At 45.3% G+C, this 18705-nt stretch overlaps 1 protein-coding gene across 1 annotated transcript; it reads right to left on the bottom strand.

Annotated features, from left to right (window-relative positions):
- Positions 1-907: 907 nt before the first annotated feature.
- Positions 908-18677, bottom strand: CFDP1 (craniofacial development protein 1). The gene is made up of 7 exons (XM_081017071.1): positions 18521-18677; positions 16964-17075; positions 16181-16412; positions 14504-14610; positions 9541-9642; positions 2820-2978; positions 908-1635 (listed from the first exon to the last, which is right to left on the bottom strand). The coding sequence occupies exons 1-7, from the start codon at positions 18573-18575 to the stop codon at positions 1545-1547; spliced, it is 858 nt and encodes a 285-aa protein (XP_080873197.1). The 5' UTR covers positions 18576-18677; the 3' UTR covers positions 908-1544.
- Between the last annotated feature and the right edge of the window lie 28 nt (positions 18678-18705).

Here is an 18705-nt window from a genome sequence, read left to right as displayed (position 1 = left end):
ATCACTTTGGAGTTCCTTCGAAGAAAGACAGGGTTAAATAAAAAAAGCAGGATACTGCCCCAAAGCACAAACCCGACAGATGTTCTTGGATTGTGTAAAAGTTCAAATAGGAGGCAGTCCGGCAATTGTGCTGGTCCCTGATCATTTTAAGGCTTTAAAAGGTAGAAATAAAAAAATACCTTTGAACAACAGGAAGCAGAGATAGACAAAGGGGTACTGGAGCAGCACAGCCCGACATCCAATGCTAGCAGGGCTGCAGAATTCTGCACCAGTTTTATTTCCTTCAATGGTGCTACCAGATTACAGATAAAAAGTTTTGCCTCCAGTTTCACTTGTAAAGAAAGTAAGTCCCCCAAAGTTGTGAGACTATTACATTTCTCTCTGTTGGTCCGACTAGGACCAGTCCACTGCCCCACCCACATGAAAGGGGTTGATGGATCAAATACAAGGCATGCTTGCACCTGCAGGATTGTACAATGCATCCCGAGTTCATGGTGCTGCCTCCTTATCTCTTCCCCAACTGCTTCCCATTGTTTCCTCTATTTATTGGTTATGTTCTCTACAAGAACGTGGACTTTAGACAGCCACACACACACATGCGCGCGCACACACACACGCACAGACAGAAGCCAGTTCCCAATGCTGATCAAACGTTCACCTGAGTTCCAGGTGGTCTCCAAGTGAATCCCCATAGGGGATTATGGGGAGAAAAAGCACCAAATGATGCGCCAGGTCCTGCTCCTCGTGTTGAAGATCGGTTACAGCTTTCCACATGCATTTTCCTAGCACATAGGATCAAGGCTGTGAGAACGGGTTTGGACTCTGTCCAAGCAGCCAGTCTTTGCTTTGATAAAAGGAGTTGTCTTAAGGTTCCCTGCCAATGGATGAAGAATGACACACCCGACAATAAAGTTTTTACACTTTATTCAAAGGAACAAAGGGATGCCGACTTTCCTCACATGCACGCTGCTGTTCCTCCGATGTTCGTGCAGAGCATGACAGAGGACTTGCTTTTTTAAAAAAATCCTGGTGAAAGGGTTTACGAAAAAACGACAGCGGAGATCCCACAGGGAGAAGAGGAAGTGTCTTCAGAAAGTGGGTCAATGGGCCTAATGCAGACACAATGCATGAGTGCATTGTGTCCTTGGGAAGAAAAGCCCTCCAGCTGCACGGAGGCGCTCTGTGAGTCTGCAGCCCTTGGGAGACCCATGGAGCTGATGCCCCAGGGAAGTGGTGCCCAGGCAGCGGGCATGAGCAGGCTACTGCCACAGCATAAAGATTGCTTTGCCCCTCCTAACCACCAGGAGCAGGGAGATCTGGAAAACCTCCACCGCAGCTGCTGACAAGCGCCCAGCAGAACCACTCTGGTGTCTCCTGCACACAGCAGCCCTTTGGCAGGCAAATCACCTGCCACAGCGACCTCCATTCACCTATTCACTAGTGTGGTGAAAAAGAAAATCCATATAGGTCATAACTCTATGAGTTGCTGCCTTCTGAGGCTAGCCAGATCAGAGGCATGATTCGGACTGGGCTCTGCAGCAGTCTCAAGGTTTCATGTTGCTCAGGCGTATGTCTCGCTCATGCTCAAACTGCCGGTGGTCAACCCTCTCCAGAAACGCTTTCCTCTCCAAGTACCTGCAGAGAAGGAGGCAGTGGGTTAGCTCCAGAGACACCAAAACACAAGCCAGTCTGGCCTCCAGTTTGACGCCAGGAAATAAACTATGGAAAGACCCTGTTGCTGCTGCCCTTGCAGGGGCTTCACTGCCTCAAGTGCCACCTTGCTTTTTCAGCCCCAGGCAGTCATTGTTGCACAAGGCTCCCCTGGCAGATGGTGGGCACTGGTGCTCCCATGTCGCCAGTAAGTTCTTGCAGCCCATTCCATGTGCAACATGTCTTGGGCAACAACTTTGCACATGGATTTAAGAGAGTGGGAAAGATTAAGAATCAGGCAGAACTAAAGTCCTTCACTTGACTTTCCTTCCCCAACAAAATAACCCAAATTGTCCAACTAATTGCAAGCTATAAATAATTTCCAATAATGACACTGGAGACAAGCACGAATGAAATCAAGTGCATTTTTGTGGAACCTTCAGTTGTGCCTCATCAACCCCTTGCCATAACTCAGTGGGGCAGCACAAGGCCACCTATCTCTCCTCCCGCAAACACCCCAGGGCTCTCACATGGCCTGTCCTACATACTGCCAGGCACACAGATCAAAACCAAAGGGGCATTTCTTGTGGGGCCTGCCCTACATAACACCATTATGAGAAGCAGCTGAAGAATCTCTCTCTCTCCCCCCCCCCCTCTCTCTCTGTGTGTAGATCCTCCTCATCTCTTGCAAAACCAGACCAGGCCAGAACAAGAGTGTTCTGGTTTCACAAACTTGGAGCTCACTGCAGATACACTGGTGGTGAGATGTGTGTGGAGTACACTGGGGTGCCCCGGGATCTATTATTGGTGCGTTCCTGGGTGATCTGCATTAGCTCAGCAAGGGTTTCTAATTCCCAATTTAACTGCATTATAGGTCTCTCTATTCCAGTCTTATAAAATATAACTTTGTGTTGTTCCACTGGCCAGTTTCCAGGCTCTGCCTGGTGGACCTTAAACTTCCAGCAAAAACACACAGTTGATACCAGCTTAAAAACTGCCCACCCCTGATGTCACAGGGACAGGCAGTGCCAGACCAAAGGGACAGCTGGGAATCTGCTCCCTGCTTGAAGTATTTATCTGAAGTTTCAAGGTTTGTGGAAAGAACCACAAATGTCAAAACCCTGGAAAAGATATGCTGCTATGCCTGCTGGAGGATGCTGCCCTCTTACCCATCTTTCCCTCGGTTGTGGATGGCCAGCTCCTCCCCGATGCCCTCCTCTTCTTTGAAGGTCTCCCAGTCTAGCTTGGATTTCTCCAGGGTGCTGAGCTTCTGCTTTTTGGTGCCTATCTTCCCCAGGAGGCTGTTCATGCCACTCGGCCGCTTCACTCTGGCAGAGACAAGAAGGCAGGTTACAAGGGAGGTTCAAGGAAATCCCAGCAAAACAAGGCAGATGAGCCCAAGTGAGGGATGCAGAGCTCCTCCAGAGTCCAGCAACCTGGCAGCTCTTCCCCTTGCAGGTGAAAATTCCTACAGGTGGGCCCAAGCCATCATTATCTGCAGCAGCTCAGCAGTTTAGGGAATGAGCTGTGGTTCAACTCTCTTTTCTGCCACCAATGCACTCTCTACCAGTCTTCACAACCTGGTGTCCTCCAGATGTTTTGAACCACACCTCCCATCAGAGCTGCTGGCAGGGGCTGATGGGAGTCATAGCCTAAGACATGAAGAGTGAATCAGGCTGGTGACTTCCCAATATGGAGATATAATACCAGTCTACTTAAAGGGCTGTTGTTAAGGATTACTGCAGAATATATGCAAAACCATCTGAACATGCTAAAGTACACTATAAAGTATTATGGTCACTACTTCTAAGTCCCTTGGAGAAGAGGAAGATGGCTGAAGGCATCTGCACAGCATCTCTTGAGAACCTAACACTTGATGAATGCATCCAGACAATTATACACTGGACTTGTTCAGGTCATAGAGCCTGAAGTCCTCCTCTCAGTTATAGCATTAGGAAACCCCAGTGTATGTTGGAGTACATGTTAGGTCACTGGAGTCTCTAGCCCAGTGCTACCTACAGCTCTACCCAACCGCAGCTCCCCAGGGTCTTGTCTATTCAGGTTTCTAGCCCCCACGTGTGTGGGGATGGATGACAGGTGAGAGCACCCTTTAATCCATGAGCTTGGGAAGGCCTTCCCCTGGCCCTCCTAGGTTGCTACTCTGGTGTCTTATATCAATTGTTTGTGGATTTCTTTACAGCATTTTACTGTACTCTACTGTATAGTCTGTTAATTTCAATATGCTGCTCATAGCTTTGGGCCAAAAAACAGCACATAAATAAAATGTAGCCACAACAACCACCCCACAAACAAGGCTCCCATTTGCTTCCTTTTACAAATGGAGCAGAGAGAGAAGAATAATCCATAGCACAAAGAGGCTTCACCATCCAAAAGTCCATCTAGCTCTTGAACCAAAGTGCCTCCCATGGTCCATTCTGATAAAACTATTGCCACATATATGCACTTATGATAACAATGTCAAAAGTCTGCCTGCAGCTAACAAAACTTTTTACTTTTTCCTCTCCAACTTTCCACAAGGAAGTGAGTCACGAAGTTATTAAGTGCCCACAGGTGCACAGTCAGCTTGCCTTGCCAACACACAACTTTGGAGTGCCGTGGGAAGGCTTTACAAAAAATGCAGAACGTCTGAACACTGATTATTGGGCCTCCCTTTCCTTTGCTCCGAGCACCACCAAAGCAGAATCCTCCACTGCTTCTCAAATGTCACTGGAGTTTCTGAAGCCAGTTCTTTGGACAGCAGAAGTCTCCCAATGAATGAGGCCCAGTCCTGGAAAAGAGTCTACATCACAGCCATCTGCCCAGTGGGAAATTCTAGCCCTTAAGTAACGAAACAGCATGGCCCTCCAACTCCCAGGGTGTGCAGGAAACGCCACACGGCCTTAATGGGGCCTCTGCAGATCCGTCACTGCAGACGTGGAAACGGCATTGCAAACTCCCATGAACCCCGTCAGCAGAGTCTCCAGCTTGCAGTTTATTTGCATTCCTGGGATAACTTCCTTTCTGCCAATCAGGGGCCATTCTGAGAAGTCAGAGCGGAAACGACTTGCATTCTAAGGCTGAGGGGAAAGAACCATGGACGGCTAAGGCCAGCATTCAGGATATTTTACTGGAAAACAATGAGTCAGAGGAAAACATTTTCCATCCCTTTTGTTTTCAAGATTCTGTCCAAATTCAGGGCCTCAAGGTGTACAACAATACACTCTCACTCTTTCTGCACTCCTTGCTGCCTGTGTAGCTAGTGCAAAATTTGAAACACAATCCAGATGTCTCTGTTCAGTTCAACAGCCAGGCTAAATGCTTGTTTGTAACAAGGGTGGCTGACCTGTGGCCTTTCTTGCTTGTAACCTGTGGACTTTCAGGTGTGGGCAGAGTCAGCCCTAGTCAGATGGCAGGGATGATGATGGGAGCAGCAGTCCAGAAATATATGAAAGGCCATAGGTCAGCCACCCCTAGTTTGTAACGTTTTTAATTTCACCACTTCTCCCAGCTCCTCAGATCAGCACCCCTGTCTCTCCCCATTTTCTTTATTATCCTCCGCACAATCCTGTGTGATTAGGTGTGCTGAGAAAAGGTATGAGAAGCCCGAGGACAGCCAGTCTCCCAGAAAGAGGTCTCTGGCACTTGCGAGATGGGAAACGTGCCCTGCCTGGAAAACAAGCCCAATGAGTGACCTGCCCAAGGTAACACGAGAAGCCCTTTCTCATGAGCAGCACAGCGACTATCATCAGGATCTCACTCTCATCCTCTGCCAAACAGCTGCTGTTTAAGACCATGGCTAGTCATTGGACTTTCACAGCTGAGATAATAAGTTTAGAACTCAACATCTGAAGGGCCTGGTTGCTGAAAGAGGACACTTTTCTGGTCTAGCGTACAGCACAGGGCTCCAACTTTTACTGAGACTGGCTGGTTCCCGAATCCAAGTCCCTTGTCGCTCTCCCTGCACGCCTCCCCCCAAAAAGTTCTCAACCAAGCCAGCGTTGCTCTTTTCAAAGTGCACCGCTGTGCTTCAGGGCAAAACGCCTGCCGTTACAGGAGCCATATTTTGTTCCAAGGCACATTTTTCAGAGCTGCTCCAAGCTCCCCTTTTGGCTGGTGCCTGCAGAATTGGTGCTCTGCAGCTGTGCTCCCTCCCAGCCTCCACAAAGCACAGAGCAGCTAAATGAAGGACAGATGCTCCCTGCCTGGCCCCTCCCCCTCCGGGCCTGGCCCAATCAGCTTCCTCCTAATGGCTACGCCTTGCCTGGGTCTGGCGTGGAATCGACACGCAGCATCACAGCAGAAGGGTCTAAATCCCTGGGATTGCAGGGAGAGTGGGGGAGTGCTAATCCAGAGAAAGAGCACTGCTTCCACCAAAAACAGCAGAAAGAAGCATCCATGTCTCAAACCACAGGAAATGGCTTCCACAGCTGGCCGCTGGCCTGCGCAGCCAAATTAAGATTTGCTCAGGAACAGGGGTGTGCTTCCAGTCATATCCCTTCCAAAGAAGGGGAGCAAATGGGACTAAGCAGCGCCACGCACACAGGAGCTAAGTGTTGGCCCAGAAGTCTAGCATTCAGGCTTTTGGTTGAGACTCCAGGTCTCCACTCCATTTAATGGCATTTCTAGCGGCTAGCAGACAGTGTTTTGAAAGGGCTGCAGTCTTCTCAGCAAGAGGCCTCCTCTTGACGTGAGCTCTCAGGGTGATGCAGCAGGCTAATAGGAACTACAACACAGCACACAGAGAGCAAAGAAGAAGGTGATTTGTCTGGAAAGCAGCCTACTCAAACTGGCTGTGGGACTTTTGGAGCAGCTGGCCTCTGAAAAGCTGTTAGAGCTCTTGGAGGGACATGCAGAGGAATGAGGCCCCTTCTAGCCTGACAAAGAGTTTTCTAATTGCTATTAAATCTGTAGATGAAATGACATCACCTGGACAGTAACTGATTTCATGGCTCAGAGTGGTTCTGCACCCCCTGGTGGCTGTGATCCATTAAAAAAAAATCTATCCACACCAAAAACCTGAAGCTTCCCGCTCCATGGGTGCTGAAGAGGACTCTCTTGCAAACAAACAGGGACCACACTTTGATCTCACCACATGCCTTAGTGCCAAAAGATAATATTTCAAATTGCTCCAAAATTAAGTCTATATATCCCTGTGACAGAAGGTTTTGGGGCTGACACCCCCAGGGATGATGGAAGCTGCAGCCCAGCCACAGATTCTGCACCTCTTTTCTACTGCCCCCCTGCCACCAGGAAAGAAAGCAGCAGTTCAGCAGAATTAACACAGGCACTGAAAGTGGATGTTGACAGCAGGAAATGTGGCCATCTTTTCATGGAGCCAGACGCAGCCCAGCCCCTGAAGGATACAATCCCAGCCCAGGCTGTTTCCTGAAGAGCTTTCTGCTCTGAGACAGACGGCAGCATCAGCATATATACAGGAGAAAACAAGAGGCTCCTCCAGCTACAGCAGAAGGCTTCGATTACCCCATGACCTCTTTAGGTGATCCAATATAACTCTTGGAGTGGTTCCTGAATTCTCAGCACAAAGCAGGGTGAAGACCAAAAGAGATACATAAACCAAAGCTTCAAGGGAGCTCCTGGAAGCAAGGATGCATTTCTGTCTTTACCCCTCAAATGCTAGAAAGGAATGCATCTTGTAACAGGCCACTGATCTGATGCACTGATTCAACTTATGTAAGACTGACCCTTCAATCCAGTCCATGCTTAAGGAAAAGGGAGCTGCCCAACTTGCTTTAAAGTTGAATTTCACCTGCTGACAATTCACAGCAACCTGGGAGGTGACAAGAGGCCACAGAGGTCACAAACTCAGGGCTGTCATTTTGGAAAACACCAAGATGAGAGTGAGAGACCAAGGCTGCTATTAACAGCAAGCAACTCTATAATAAGCCCAAACAGAAAGGCCTGGCTCTAACAATATTGCTACCGGAGCTGTTTTCTCATAGCCTCTGCTGTGATTAGCACACTGAATTTGGGTTACAAAAGCAGGGAAATCTAGACTGAAAATGGAATCTTTGTTCCCAAAGTGGAGTCACTGTGCGCTGGCTAATGCAGCTTGAATGGTGGGAACAATCAGACCTGCCAGGATTACAGCATGGCAGGGAGAGGGGGCAGGTGGAACTTTCCCAACCCACAACCAAACTCCTTCATCTTAAAACCCAACATCTGAGAATATTTCATTTAACTATTAGCAAGGAATCCTTCACACTGTGTAGCAGCAGGTCCACAGTACAGGTGTGATTCAACTATTACGCAGCAATGGAACTGAAGAGCTATCAGCTCCATCAAGACCCCTGCCTGGAGTTATGTGCAGGCTTTAGCAGGACAGGAATTTGGTGCCCAGATGCCTGCATCCATAAACCAAACATTACATGGCTTTCAGTTGTTCTATATGTATTGTTAATATTTGCGTTGCAAAAATCACCCTGGGATCTTAAGTGATGGAAGGCTGGTTTAGAAATGGGGTAAATGCTCATTGATATGGGAGTCCAGTGGCATGCAATTCTCGAATCTGCTCTTTACAGGTTGTTCTAAGTTAAGTTGATTGTTTGATGTCAACTGGCCTTATTACAGCACAAGCTTAAGCTTCTCTACTCAGAAGTAGAGTTGTGCTTGGAATACAGCCAAAGTCCAGTGATCCCAAAGGGTCTACTCAGAGTAAAACTTATAACCTTAGGTGTCAAACACTGTCTTCAGTCTTGGGGTCAATGCATAACTTTATAACACTTATTTTACAACTGTTTTATGGTTGAGAATGTTTATACTGAATGGCATATTGTGTTATTAAATAAATTATTACATTTCTGCTTCAACCTGCAAATGACATTGCTTTAATGGCATGCCCACTTTATTGGGGGGGGGGGGGTTGAGCATCCCATCTTGCCTATCATCCAGCTTGAAGGAGAATTCTGCAGAATTCAAAAGTTTGCTCAACATTCTACCATTTAAAATATTTTTATATCACCCTTCATCCCTGCAGCTATCATGGTTGATATACAGAGAGCATGACCAGCTAATCATACCAAAACAAAATACAGCAATACACACAAACCCAGAACAATGAGAGTATATTTCAAAATAATTAAAACAATAGAGAACTTGAAGACATTTAGAGTGATTTGGGTTGGTCCTAATAAAATTGTCCTACTGTGGATTTTATACTCCCCACCACCACAATGGAATAATATGGCTATTTATGCTTTTTGTATGTCTGGTTTTACCATCACAACTTCTTGCCAAGTACTCTCACCCCACTTGTATGGTTACTGTTTACTAAGACCAGGAAGCACTTTCTGCAATGGCCTCAAATTGTCAAGCTTGCAACTTCAGCTTGAAAGACAGAATACAAGAGAGAAGGGCAGAAACAATGCACTTCAGCTCAAGGGGGAAGTAGCCAGAATATTGTGTGCAGCCATAGAACCTCTTCAGGGGCCACTTGTCCTCTCAAGGAGAATGGAAGCAGACCTCAGGTTCTTTCATGGATGAGAGCTCACTGTGACTTGCGTGTGAACCCTCCTTCCTCCCTGGCAAGAATGATCTACTTCAGGGCTTCCCAAACTTGGGTCTCCAGCTGTTTTTAGACTCTCATCACTCCTAGCTAGCAGGACCAGTAGTCAGGGATGATGAGAATTGTAGTCCCAAAACAGCTACAGACTCAACTTCGGGAAACCCTGCCTGGATCATTCATTCATTTACTTCCCCCGAGGGTGACTGGAGCAAGGGAAAGTCTCACAACTAGAATCCAAGCAACTCATTGATGAGTACAGAGGTCCCAAGATCCTGCCAACACCAAAGATGCAAGCATTACAATCTCCCAGCAGAATTCTAATGTCCACAGAAGCTTTGGAACTGTAGGACCAGGTGGCTAGGGCTTACCCAGAAACAGTAGGCGAGGATGCTGGGACGACAGTCTTCTGCTCTTGCTGCTTCAGAAAGAACCGGGCTTCTTCAGACGTAGCATCGACTTCCTTTGTGACCCTGCCACAAGGAGAGGGAAGAATACCAAAGCCATATGTTAAAGCTGGAACACGTGTGCAGAGCAGAAACTATAGAGGCAGCTGGTGGCCATAAAGTTGTGAGAGGCGGTGTGGTGTTGCAATGATTACAGAGACCTGGGTTCAAGTTCTTGGTATGCCATAAAGTTCACTGGGTGATTCTTCTCAGCAGCTCTGCTTTGAAGATGCACAGCCCTCTTAAAACATTTCTTCTCAGCTAAGCAACAGACCACCACCAAGCATCAAACTTCTAGAGGCATACTGGAAAAGACCCTAGGAATGAAAGAATTATCCTGCTGAATAAGACAAAAGGCCTAGCACTTTCTTTTCAATAGTGGCAAGTCAGATGCCTCGAGGAGCTAATCTTTCCCACAAGCAGAGCACGATTGTGGTATCCACCCAGTTCATCCACAGCATCGGGGGGCCACTAGGGGCACCTTGGAAGATGGCGGATATTAACATCTATCCAGCCCGCACGTGGTAATTAGAGACTGATTATGGGGAGTAAATCAGTCTCCCTTCATCTCTCCAGGAGGGAGAGATGCAGTTTTCACCCGCTGTTGCCATAAATCACCCCCGAGTTCGGAAGAAGGAGGGGGTGAGGCACTGGGTGCACAACCCTCGGCGGGCCTTGGAACTCCTCCGAAGCTGCTTCCAGGTGCGAAACTAGTTGCGTTAGTTAAAAGGAAAAAAATTGGTGAAAGATAACGCACATGCTTCAAGAGAGGCAGGTGTTTTTTATCTGCTAACAATTTTACCATCGAAATGAAGAAGACTGAGACGGAAGATTACATCAAAGTACTACAGACATGGTATGTGGAATGGAATGCAATGGAACTGAAAGGGAGGGGGAAATGACTTTTTATTTTTTTGCTCTATGTGATTAACTAATAACCCTCCCTCTTAGAAGATCCGTCACAGCAACTAATTGCAAATGGGACTAAAAATGAATTGTATGGGAATAATATGAACTTAAAGGTTTTACTCTGTGAAGGATTTGGAAAGAAGAAGGGCTCTCTTTGTGATGCAGTTAGAATGGAGATGTGATACGAGACCTGTGTTGCAGGAGGTTTGGTCTTGGGGAGGGTGAGCAGAAGATTTATTATTTTCGAGGAGATTGCGATCTGGAAGGGGCAGCCCTCCTGGAAAAAGACTAATTTACAATGCAACAGGTCGGGAAAGTTAAAGAGTGAGCTTTTAGACTGTATTTCATCGGAACGACAAAATGGCGATTGCTTGCTCGATCGGAAATGCCTGGACTATTGGATGAGAGTGATTTCCGAGAGAGCAGTATAAAGCCCACACAGAAACACAAATAAGACTGTTTTTTTTCAACCCACTTGCGGAGCAACTCAGAGGTGAATGAAAAGGAAAATGAGTAATGACAAGGATTGAGAAGAGGGGACTGGAAATATCATTCTTCAGATGAAAGCAGCACAAATATTCGAGGATTGGACTCCTGCCGATCAAGAAGCATGGGTACCCCCCACAAAAATTTATAATTTGAAAAACAATTGGATTACATGATATGTATTGTTATAATTTGGATTAATTGGTTTGATGTGTTTAATTTGGTAATATGAAACTTAATAAAAAATATTTTTTTTAAAAAAAAAGTTCAGCCACAGCATCTGGTTACTGGCCAGTGAACATACCAACGTTAGCTGTCACAGCTAACAGACTAATTCATATACAGCTTTTTCATATTAATTCCAAAAGTCGTTCATAAATTTAATTCCTACCAAGAAAATGTCCAGGAAAAATGCTATCTAACCCATTTTTATGCAGTCATTTTTTCCTTCATCCATGACAGTGTAGTTTCTTCAGTTCAAAATCTATTGCTTTGGCATCCTCAACAGACACCATCTTCAAAAAGTTTGGAGGAGAATCTACAATATCCCTAGAACGATGGTTTTTGTGGCGTTGCTGAAGTGATCATCTACTTAGGAAGTTCTGTTCAACATTTAACCGAAATCTACCTTCCTGTTATTTAAACCTGTTACTTCCTGGAGTATCCTCAGTGGACCTGGCGAACAATGATTCCCTTCCTTCCTAAACACATGAAGTGTCAACATACTCCCTCCCTGTGGCCTCTTCATTAGGGTAAACATGAACAGTTCCTTCAAGTTTCTTCCAAATATAATGTGCTTTCAAGGTATCTTATCTTCTTCAGAATATTCTTCAGTCTGTCAATATCTTTCTTGAATTACAGGCTCAGGTAATCTATGCGTAATGCAAGTCTCATCAGTAACAATACTACTTGCCAAGCCCTGGAACAATGTGTCTTAAGAAAACTGAGATGCCATTTGCCCTTTAAACCATACCATCAGGCTACTGATTCACACTGAACTGGCTATTTACTAAAGCCTCCCCCAAGTACTCCCCATCTAGCCAACCCCTCCACAGGTAACCAATGTGCAATAAGGATCCCAACAAAACACTACAAGCAATACCAAGTCCTGACTGCTCATTTATAAGGTCACTGACAATTAAATGGCATCTGCTTCCAGTTCCAATTTATTACATTTACTGTGTCTAACGGAGTAATTGTTACAGCAAATATAAATTAAGATCAGTTGGGAGCTGTATTAATTCTTTTTGGGACTGACGATAGAGGTCTTGGAGAATGGCCAAGGTTTGGATAAAAATCCAATCAGCACTGGTATGCTAAGAATTGCAGGTTTCATTTGGTTTTTGACTGTTCATAAATGGAATATGTAGTAAGTATAGGGTATATTTGCAGAGTTCTGGTTTGCAACAGTAGAAACACTCTTATTTATAAACTGCAACTTGGCAGCATCCCTGATAGGAGTCCAACCCGGAAAGATTTTTTCCCATGGAATCAGGACAGAACATATAAACTAGATAAAGACTAGTCAAAATGGACAATTACCAGTACATGCAGGTCCTGCTATTGGAACACATGTTATTCAAAATCTCAGTTAACCAATCACAAAGAATTATACCCTAATGGCTAGTTCAGATATCCAGACAGCGGGAGTTCGCTCACTTCCATACTTGTTTGTGTTTTGCTGGTCATGGGCAGCCATTTTGGGCAGAAAACACTGAGGGAGGGAGAGATCAGATTAATCAGTTTTTCCTTTGTTTGGCTTTTGCAGATTGGCAGCAGCCGCTTCAGGCACAAACCATGGGGGGAGGAAGGGAAGAGACAACAGATAAATCACACATTAGAAATGTTTCCATAGGAAGTAATGGAAATCATCAGCTTCTTATGCAAATGCTCGCGTAAGGAACGATTTCCTATGAACCTATTGTGTTCAGAAAGCGGGACCTGTGTGTACCCTGTCATATGGTTATTTTATGTCTGTATGGTGCAATGCTGAGAAGAAACATCAGAGGAGACCTACTGCCTTTAAAACCTGCTTTTTCCCTTCAACACGGCATTTGGCTGGCCACTGTGGGAAACTGAATGCTGGACTGGATGAGCCCTTGGTTTGATCCGGAAAACTCTTCTGCTCCTTTCTCTAATGAGATACGAAAGTCTCTGGCATTTTCCAGGCAGGCTTAAGCAAAGGGTGAGGTACTTTGGAACTTCCATAATTTCTCATGTCAGAGCAGACATCTAGAATATTGGCTGTTGATGAGACTGTCTCATTGCTTTCAGATTTTCTTTCTGGTCGTTAATTACAGTCGATGGCCTGATAGATTAATTCCTAAGCAAAAGAACTGGTTCAATTACTGCACACTCTTTCAATTTACACAAGTGCAGGGGCTTATAACACATTTAGTGCTATCTGTGTCAGGATGAGAAATTATTGTTTTGCTGAGAAGAGTTTTCTCTTTAGATCTTTCAGTGGTTAATGTGGGGGGGGGGGTGTCTAGACCACTTTTATATCAATGCAGGAAAAAGTCCAGACAAGCAATGGGAATTTTGAAGCTACACAGCATGAAACAGAAGCAAGGTTCTGTTGTTGTGCAGCAGCTCCTGTTGACAAGGCAGTTAATTTTTATCCAGTTCCTGGCCCTGGGTCAATGTTATATCACTAGGTAACTGTTGTGGGCCTGAATATATGAAGACTTGTCTCCTCTTATATGAACTTGCCAACATACTCTAGTCCATGGGCAGGCAAACTAAGGCCCGGGGGCCGGATCCGGCCCAATCGCCTTCTAAATCCAGCTGGCGGATGGTCCGGGAATCTGTGTTTTTACACGAGTAGAATGTGTCTTTTTATTTAAAATGCATCTCTGGGTTATTTGTGGGGCCTGCCTGGTGTTTTTACATGAGTAGAATGTGTGCTTTTATTTAAAATGCATCTCTGGGTTATTTGTGGGGCATAGGAATTCGTTCATTTTTTTTTTTCTTTTAAAAATATAGTCGAGCCCCCCACAAGGTCTGAGGGACAGTAGACTGGCCCCCTGCTGAAAAAGTTTGCTGACCCCAGCTCTAGTCATTAGATGGTTTAGAAATACAACACAAGGTCACTTCTAACACACAATATCTGCATACAGGGGTCAAGAGCTTTTTGCCAGTGGTGTCCCTACTGTGAAATTCTCTGCCCCCTCAGCCTTTCATAACCCATTGGAGACAGCACTGTTTAGCCTTTTTGTTTGGAGGACATCTGGTGGTCCTGTCTTATCCACCCATTATGTTGCTTTGATGCCATTTGTTGTTTTTATGTTCTACTGAAACCTAAATCTTCATGTGAATGTTGCTAAGATGCTTTGGGGACCCTATAATGGGACAGAAAGTAAGGATATGCATATTTTAATAAAATACTGTTGATATTTTTAGACACAGTTGAGGCAAACAGTTAAATGCAATTGCTCAAAAAGGACCAGGGATATGGCTCATTGTGGCTAGAAAGGCAAGAGGCCAAACTCACCTCACCTCTTCACCTGCAAAGTCAAAGACTTTGGTGATGGCAACTTTGCTCTTCTCAGATCCCTCCACCACCTTCTGAGGTTTGCATGAATTCTTCACTTCAGCTGGCTAACCAAAACATTATGAGAAACCACATTTGTCAAATGTCAGAGCCAGCCCAAATTCTCTTTCAAGTTCATTAAAGTTCAGATGTTCTAGATTTGCAATGCCATGCCCAATACCAACAGTAGCTTCTCTGCCATCAGCTTCCACTTCCATTCAAACTTCACTCCCATCTAATCTGGATTTTCGAATGACAATTCACTTCCCTGGTAATTCGAGCATTAAAACAAGTGTGATCTGGAACCCCAAGATTTGCAACGCAACTGTCAGGTGTGGAGAGTCCTCATCTCCCTTCAGTAGCTTCACAGATAAGAATTAACAAGCGGTGGATAGATCTATAGTCCTTTTATTATAGCATCATGTTGTAAGCACAAATACACAGCTCTCCGCAAGGAGGGCAGTTGGCTAGTCTAATCCTCCTCCTGCCTTCTACAACATTTTAGGCACCAACGGAAAGTTCCTCCTTCCCTCTGACTCCTTTGCTCTCTGAAACGTTTGGACCTCCAAGTCTGTGGTGAGGGGATCCCCCTCACAAACTCTCAAGTGACGTCTCAGCTAGCTTCCCCCTCCCTTCTAGGTCTGTTGTCATTATCTTGTAACTGGGTAACTCCTCCCTAAGCTGTTCAGTTCTCTCTCTCTCTCTCTGTGTGTGTGTGTGTGTGTGTGTGTGTGTGTGCTTATGAACATGCTGTGGATGGGGCGCGCGCGCGATTCTTCCCCCTCTAGCTCTCCATCGGAGAGAAGCTGGTCTGACATAGAATGCATTCCCCAGTCCTCCTCTTCAGGCCATTTCCTGACATCAACAAATCTCATGCCTAGATGTTATGGGTTCAACTACTTCCTGCTTAAAGTCATGAAAAAGAACCAATTGCCTCTTCATCCCAAGATCTCAAACCTCAAATGAACTATCATTTGAAACTTAAAGACCTGATTGATATAATGCCATTTATGCAAGGGTAGTCTGAAGACTTTTCCAAGTTGCAAATAATGGCATTCATGGCTCCACTTGTAAATTTCTTTCCAGGCAAAACTGGTGTTGATCAACCTTAACTACCTTCCTCCATCTCTCTCTCCTCCCATTTCTCACTGTAATCTCTATACAGTAGCACCTCGGTTTAAAACAGCCCTGTTTACGAACTATTCGGTTTACGAACTCCGCAAAACCAGAAGTAGTGTCCCGGTTTGCGAACTTTACCTCAGCCTAAGAACAGAATCTGAATGGTGGAAGGGCACCGGCGGTGGGAGGCCTCATTAGGGAAAGCGCGCCTCGGTTTAAGAACGGTTTCGGTTTAAGAATGGACATCCAGAATGGATTAAGTTCATAAACCGAGATGCCACTGTAACATCATCAATCTGATCTACTTTCTTGGAACAGCAAACCAGGATAGTCAGAAAGAATCAACAACAAACACCCCTGGTTGGACATTTGTGTGGAATCTCCCTTGCTCTGGATGTCTTTGATTAGTGATTGGTTGGAAACCCAAATATCTTGCAGACATTAATTATCAAAGGCAATATACTACCCCTATTGGGCCCTCTCCAAACAGCAATGCCTGAATGACACATGCCCTCTCACCTTGTCTTTCTGTATGCAGCCAGACGCCTGAACTGCAGGAGGTGCTTTTGGTTTCTGGCCCACATCACTGAGGAAACTGGCCCACAAAGCATCCTCTTTTTGTCTTTTATCACTTTCTTTCATATGTGGATTGCTTTCTGCCGACTCGCCATCCTCACTGTTGCTTTCATCATCCTTTGATGCCTCTCCTCCACCTGGTTCTAAGAAGAGGCCACATCCTTTGTTCCTTTTCCTAAGAATGAATATCACCAAACCATACTCACATTAGCAAATGATTTACATCCACTGCCTACATTATACTTTTGCGGAAGTGATCTTTCAAAAGCCCAGTAGTTGCAATGTGGAATCATGAGTTAAGACTGAAAGCTTGATAAATGACAGTATGTCAGTATCCCATGCACCACTGCAACCCCTACAATGAAAGAAAACAAGAATGGAGACACAAATGTGAAAAACTCAGTCAAGGTATAATTAGCCATTTTAATGGCTACTATCTCAGATAAAGAAGAAAACCTAGGCAGATATGAAAGAGAAAACTGGGGGAATTCTCAGCCAGCTCCTTGCTGAACCGGCTGAGAACTGTTGATGAGCTGGCTGTGTTACTGATAGTTTCCCTCTTCCACTGTCATCACTCTCTAAGGATCCACCTATTCTGAAGGCATGATTCTTGACCTGAGCTATTTTTTCATAAGCAGAACCAAATATGTACATTCCTAGAGCCAGCCACAGGGTTCTTAATCTGCTCACTCACTTCCACTGACATCAAATGAAGCTGGTGCCTACCGACATGTGATCTCCTTGGAATTCTTCTTGCATTTTTCCCTGTGTGATGGCTTCTCCTCCTCCTCCTCTTCCTTAACCAATTCATTTACATCATCTTCACTGTATTCTTCACCTGTTATCAACACAGCTTTAGTTATCAAAACTAATCATTTCAACAGATTTTGTGCCTGCAGCAATAGTTAGGCTGGGATTGCATGTTATATGGGAAAAGGGTCCTATGGGATTGCAGTTGGGCAGTATTCTGCACTACAGTGGTCTTTCTGGGCCACCCAACTCTTATCATTCAATATTCCACTCCTTCCCATGGTCTTGCATTCCTTTATGTCAACTTCAAAAAGAAACCATTACTTATTATCTTAATGTAAAATCCTAGATATTCTTTTTCTAAATTAAAATTGGAGGTACACCACACTTTTACACATCAAAAGGTTTATGTCTCACCCTTAGAGAAGCTACTGCCTGCATTTTTGTTGAGTGTGTTTGATTGGAATAAATCAAGTCCAGAGTAGGACTTCTAAGCCTTCAAATCAAACAAGACCAAAATGATTGTGATATTATTATTTATATTTATTAGCTGTCTTTTCAGAAAAACTAAACTCAAAGCAACCTAACAAAAATGAACTTCAAAAACATTTTTGTTATTAGCCTTATAGTGCGATGTCACTTTAATACTGTTACTAAAATAAAGGTAACATTTTTTTTAAACGGTGAAAGCTCCCTGCAAGGAGAAAAACAGCACATCAGCAAGAAAAACTTCTGTGGCCCTAGCTTTCTACTTACATAGGGTTTTTCTCACTGGAAAACCAGTGTGGTGGTTAGTGTTGGACTAGCGAAAGCACATCAGAATGCAAGTAGATAAATAGGTATCGCTCCAGCGGGAAGGTAAATGGCGTTTCTGTGAGCTGCTCTGGTTCGCCAGAAGCGGCTTAGTCATGCTGGCCACATGACCCGCAAGCTGTACGCCGGCTCCCTCGGCCAGTAAAGCGAGATGAGTGCCGCAACCCCAGAGTTGGCCACGACTGGACCTAATGGTCAGGGGTCCCTTTACCTTTTAGGACCTGATAGATCAGGATTCAAATCCTCGCTTAACCATGAGGCTCACAAGTGGCGACCTTGTGTCAGTCACTGCTTCTCAGGCTAAACTACTTCGCAGGGTTGTTGTGGGGATTAAATGAGGAGGGAGAAAATATCACCACCCTGAGCTCCTTGGAGAAAAAGGTGGGATATAAAGGCAATAAAATAATAACAACAAATAAAAATAAAATAAAAACGACAACAATAAGAGAGCACTGAAACGTTGATTTCTCCCCTCCATTTGTAGCCTGAAGTGGTTCAGCCCATTCCACCCCCTTCAAACTCCGTCCACCTCATTCAACAGCTCAACTTGCTGAGCCGGGGCTGCTGTCACGTGATGAACACAACGTGTAGCCCGGATGTAAGAGGCGTTCTGCGCGTAGGAACCCCAGTCCGAAGCCCTCCCAGGCATTCTCTTTTTTGGGGGAGAGACCGAGCACCCGGGCCCGGCCCTCTCCTGAGCGCGGGGACCGGGCCGCCCACCTGAGGGTAGGTAATCTTCATCCTCCTCCGACGAATATTCCTCCGAGTCCGACATGGCTCTTCGGCGGAGCTCAAGCGCTCCCTCAGTAAAGGGCAGGAAGTACTTCTGCCACCATAGAGCACATCCGGTTTCCTGAGCAAGAGTGCCTCACTATATGAACCCTAGAGATAAAGAAGTGTAGAGT

Source organism: Podarcis pityusensis (assembly GCF_964106645.2).
Source record: "Podarcis pityusensis genome assembly, chromosome: 8".
Taxonomy (NCBI): Eukaryota; Metazoa; Chordata; class Lepidosauria; order Squamata; family Lacertidae; genus Podarcis; species Podarcis pityusensis.
The sequence above is the reverse complement of the archived record's forward strand: the minus strand, read 5'-3'. Positions and strand labels throughout refer to the sequence as shown.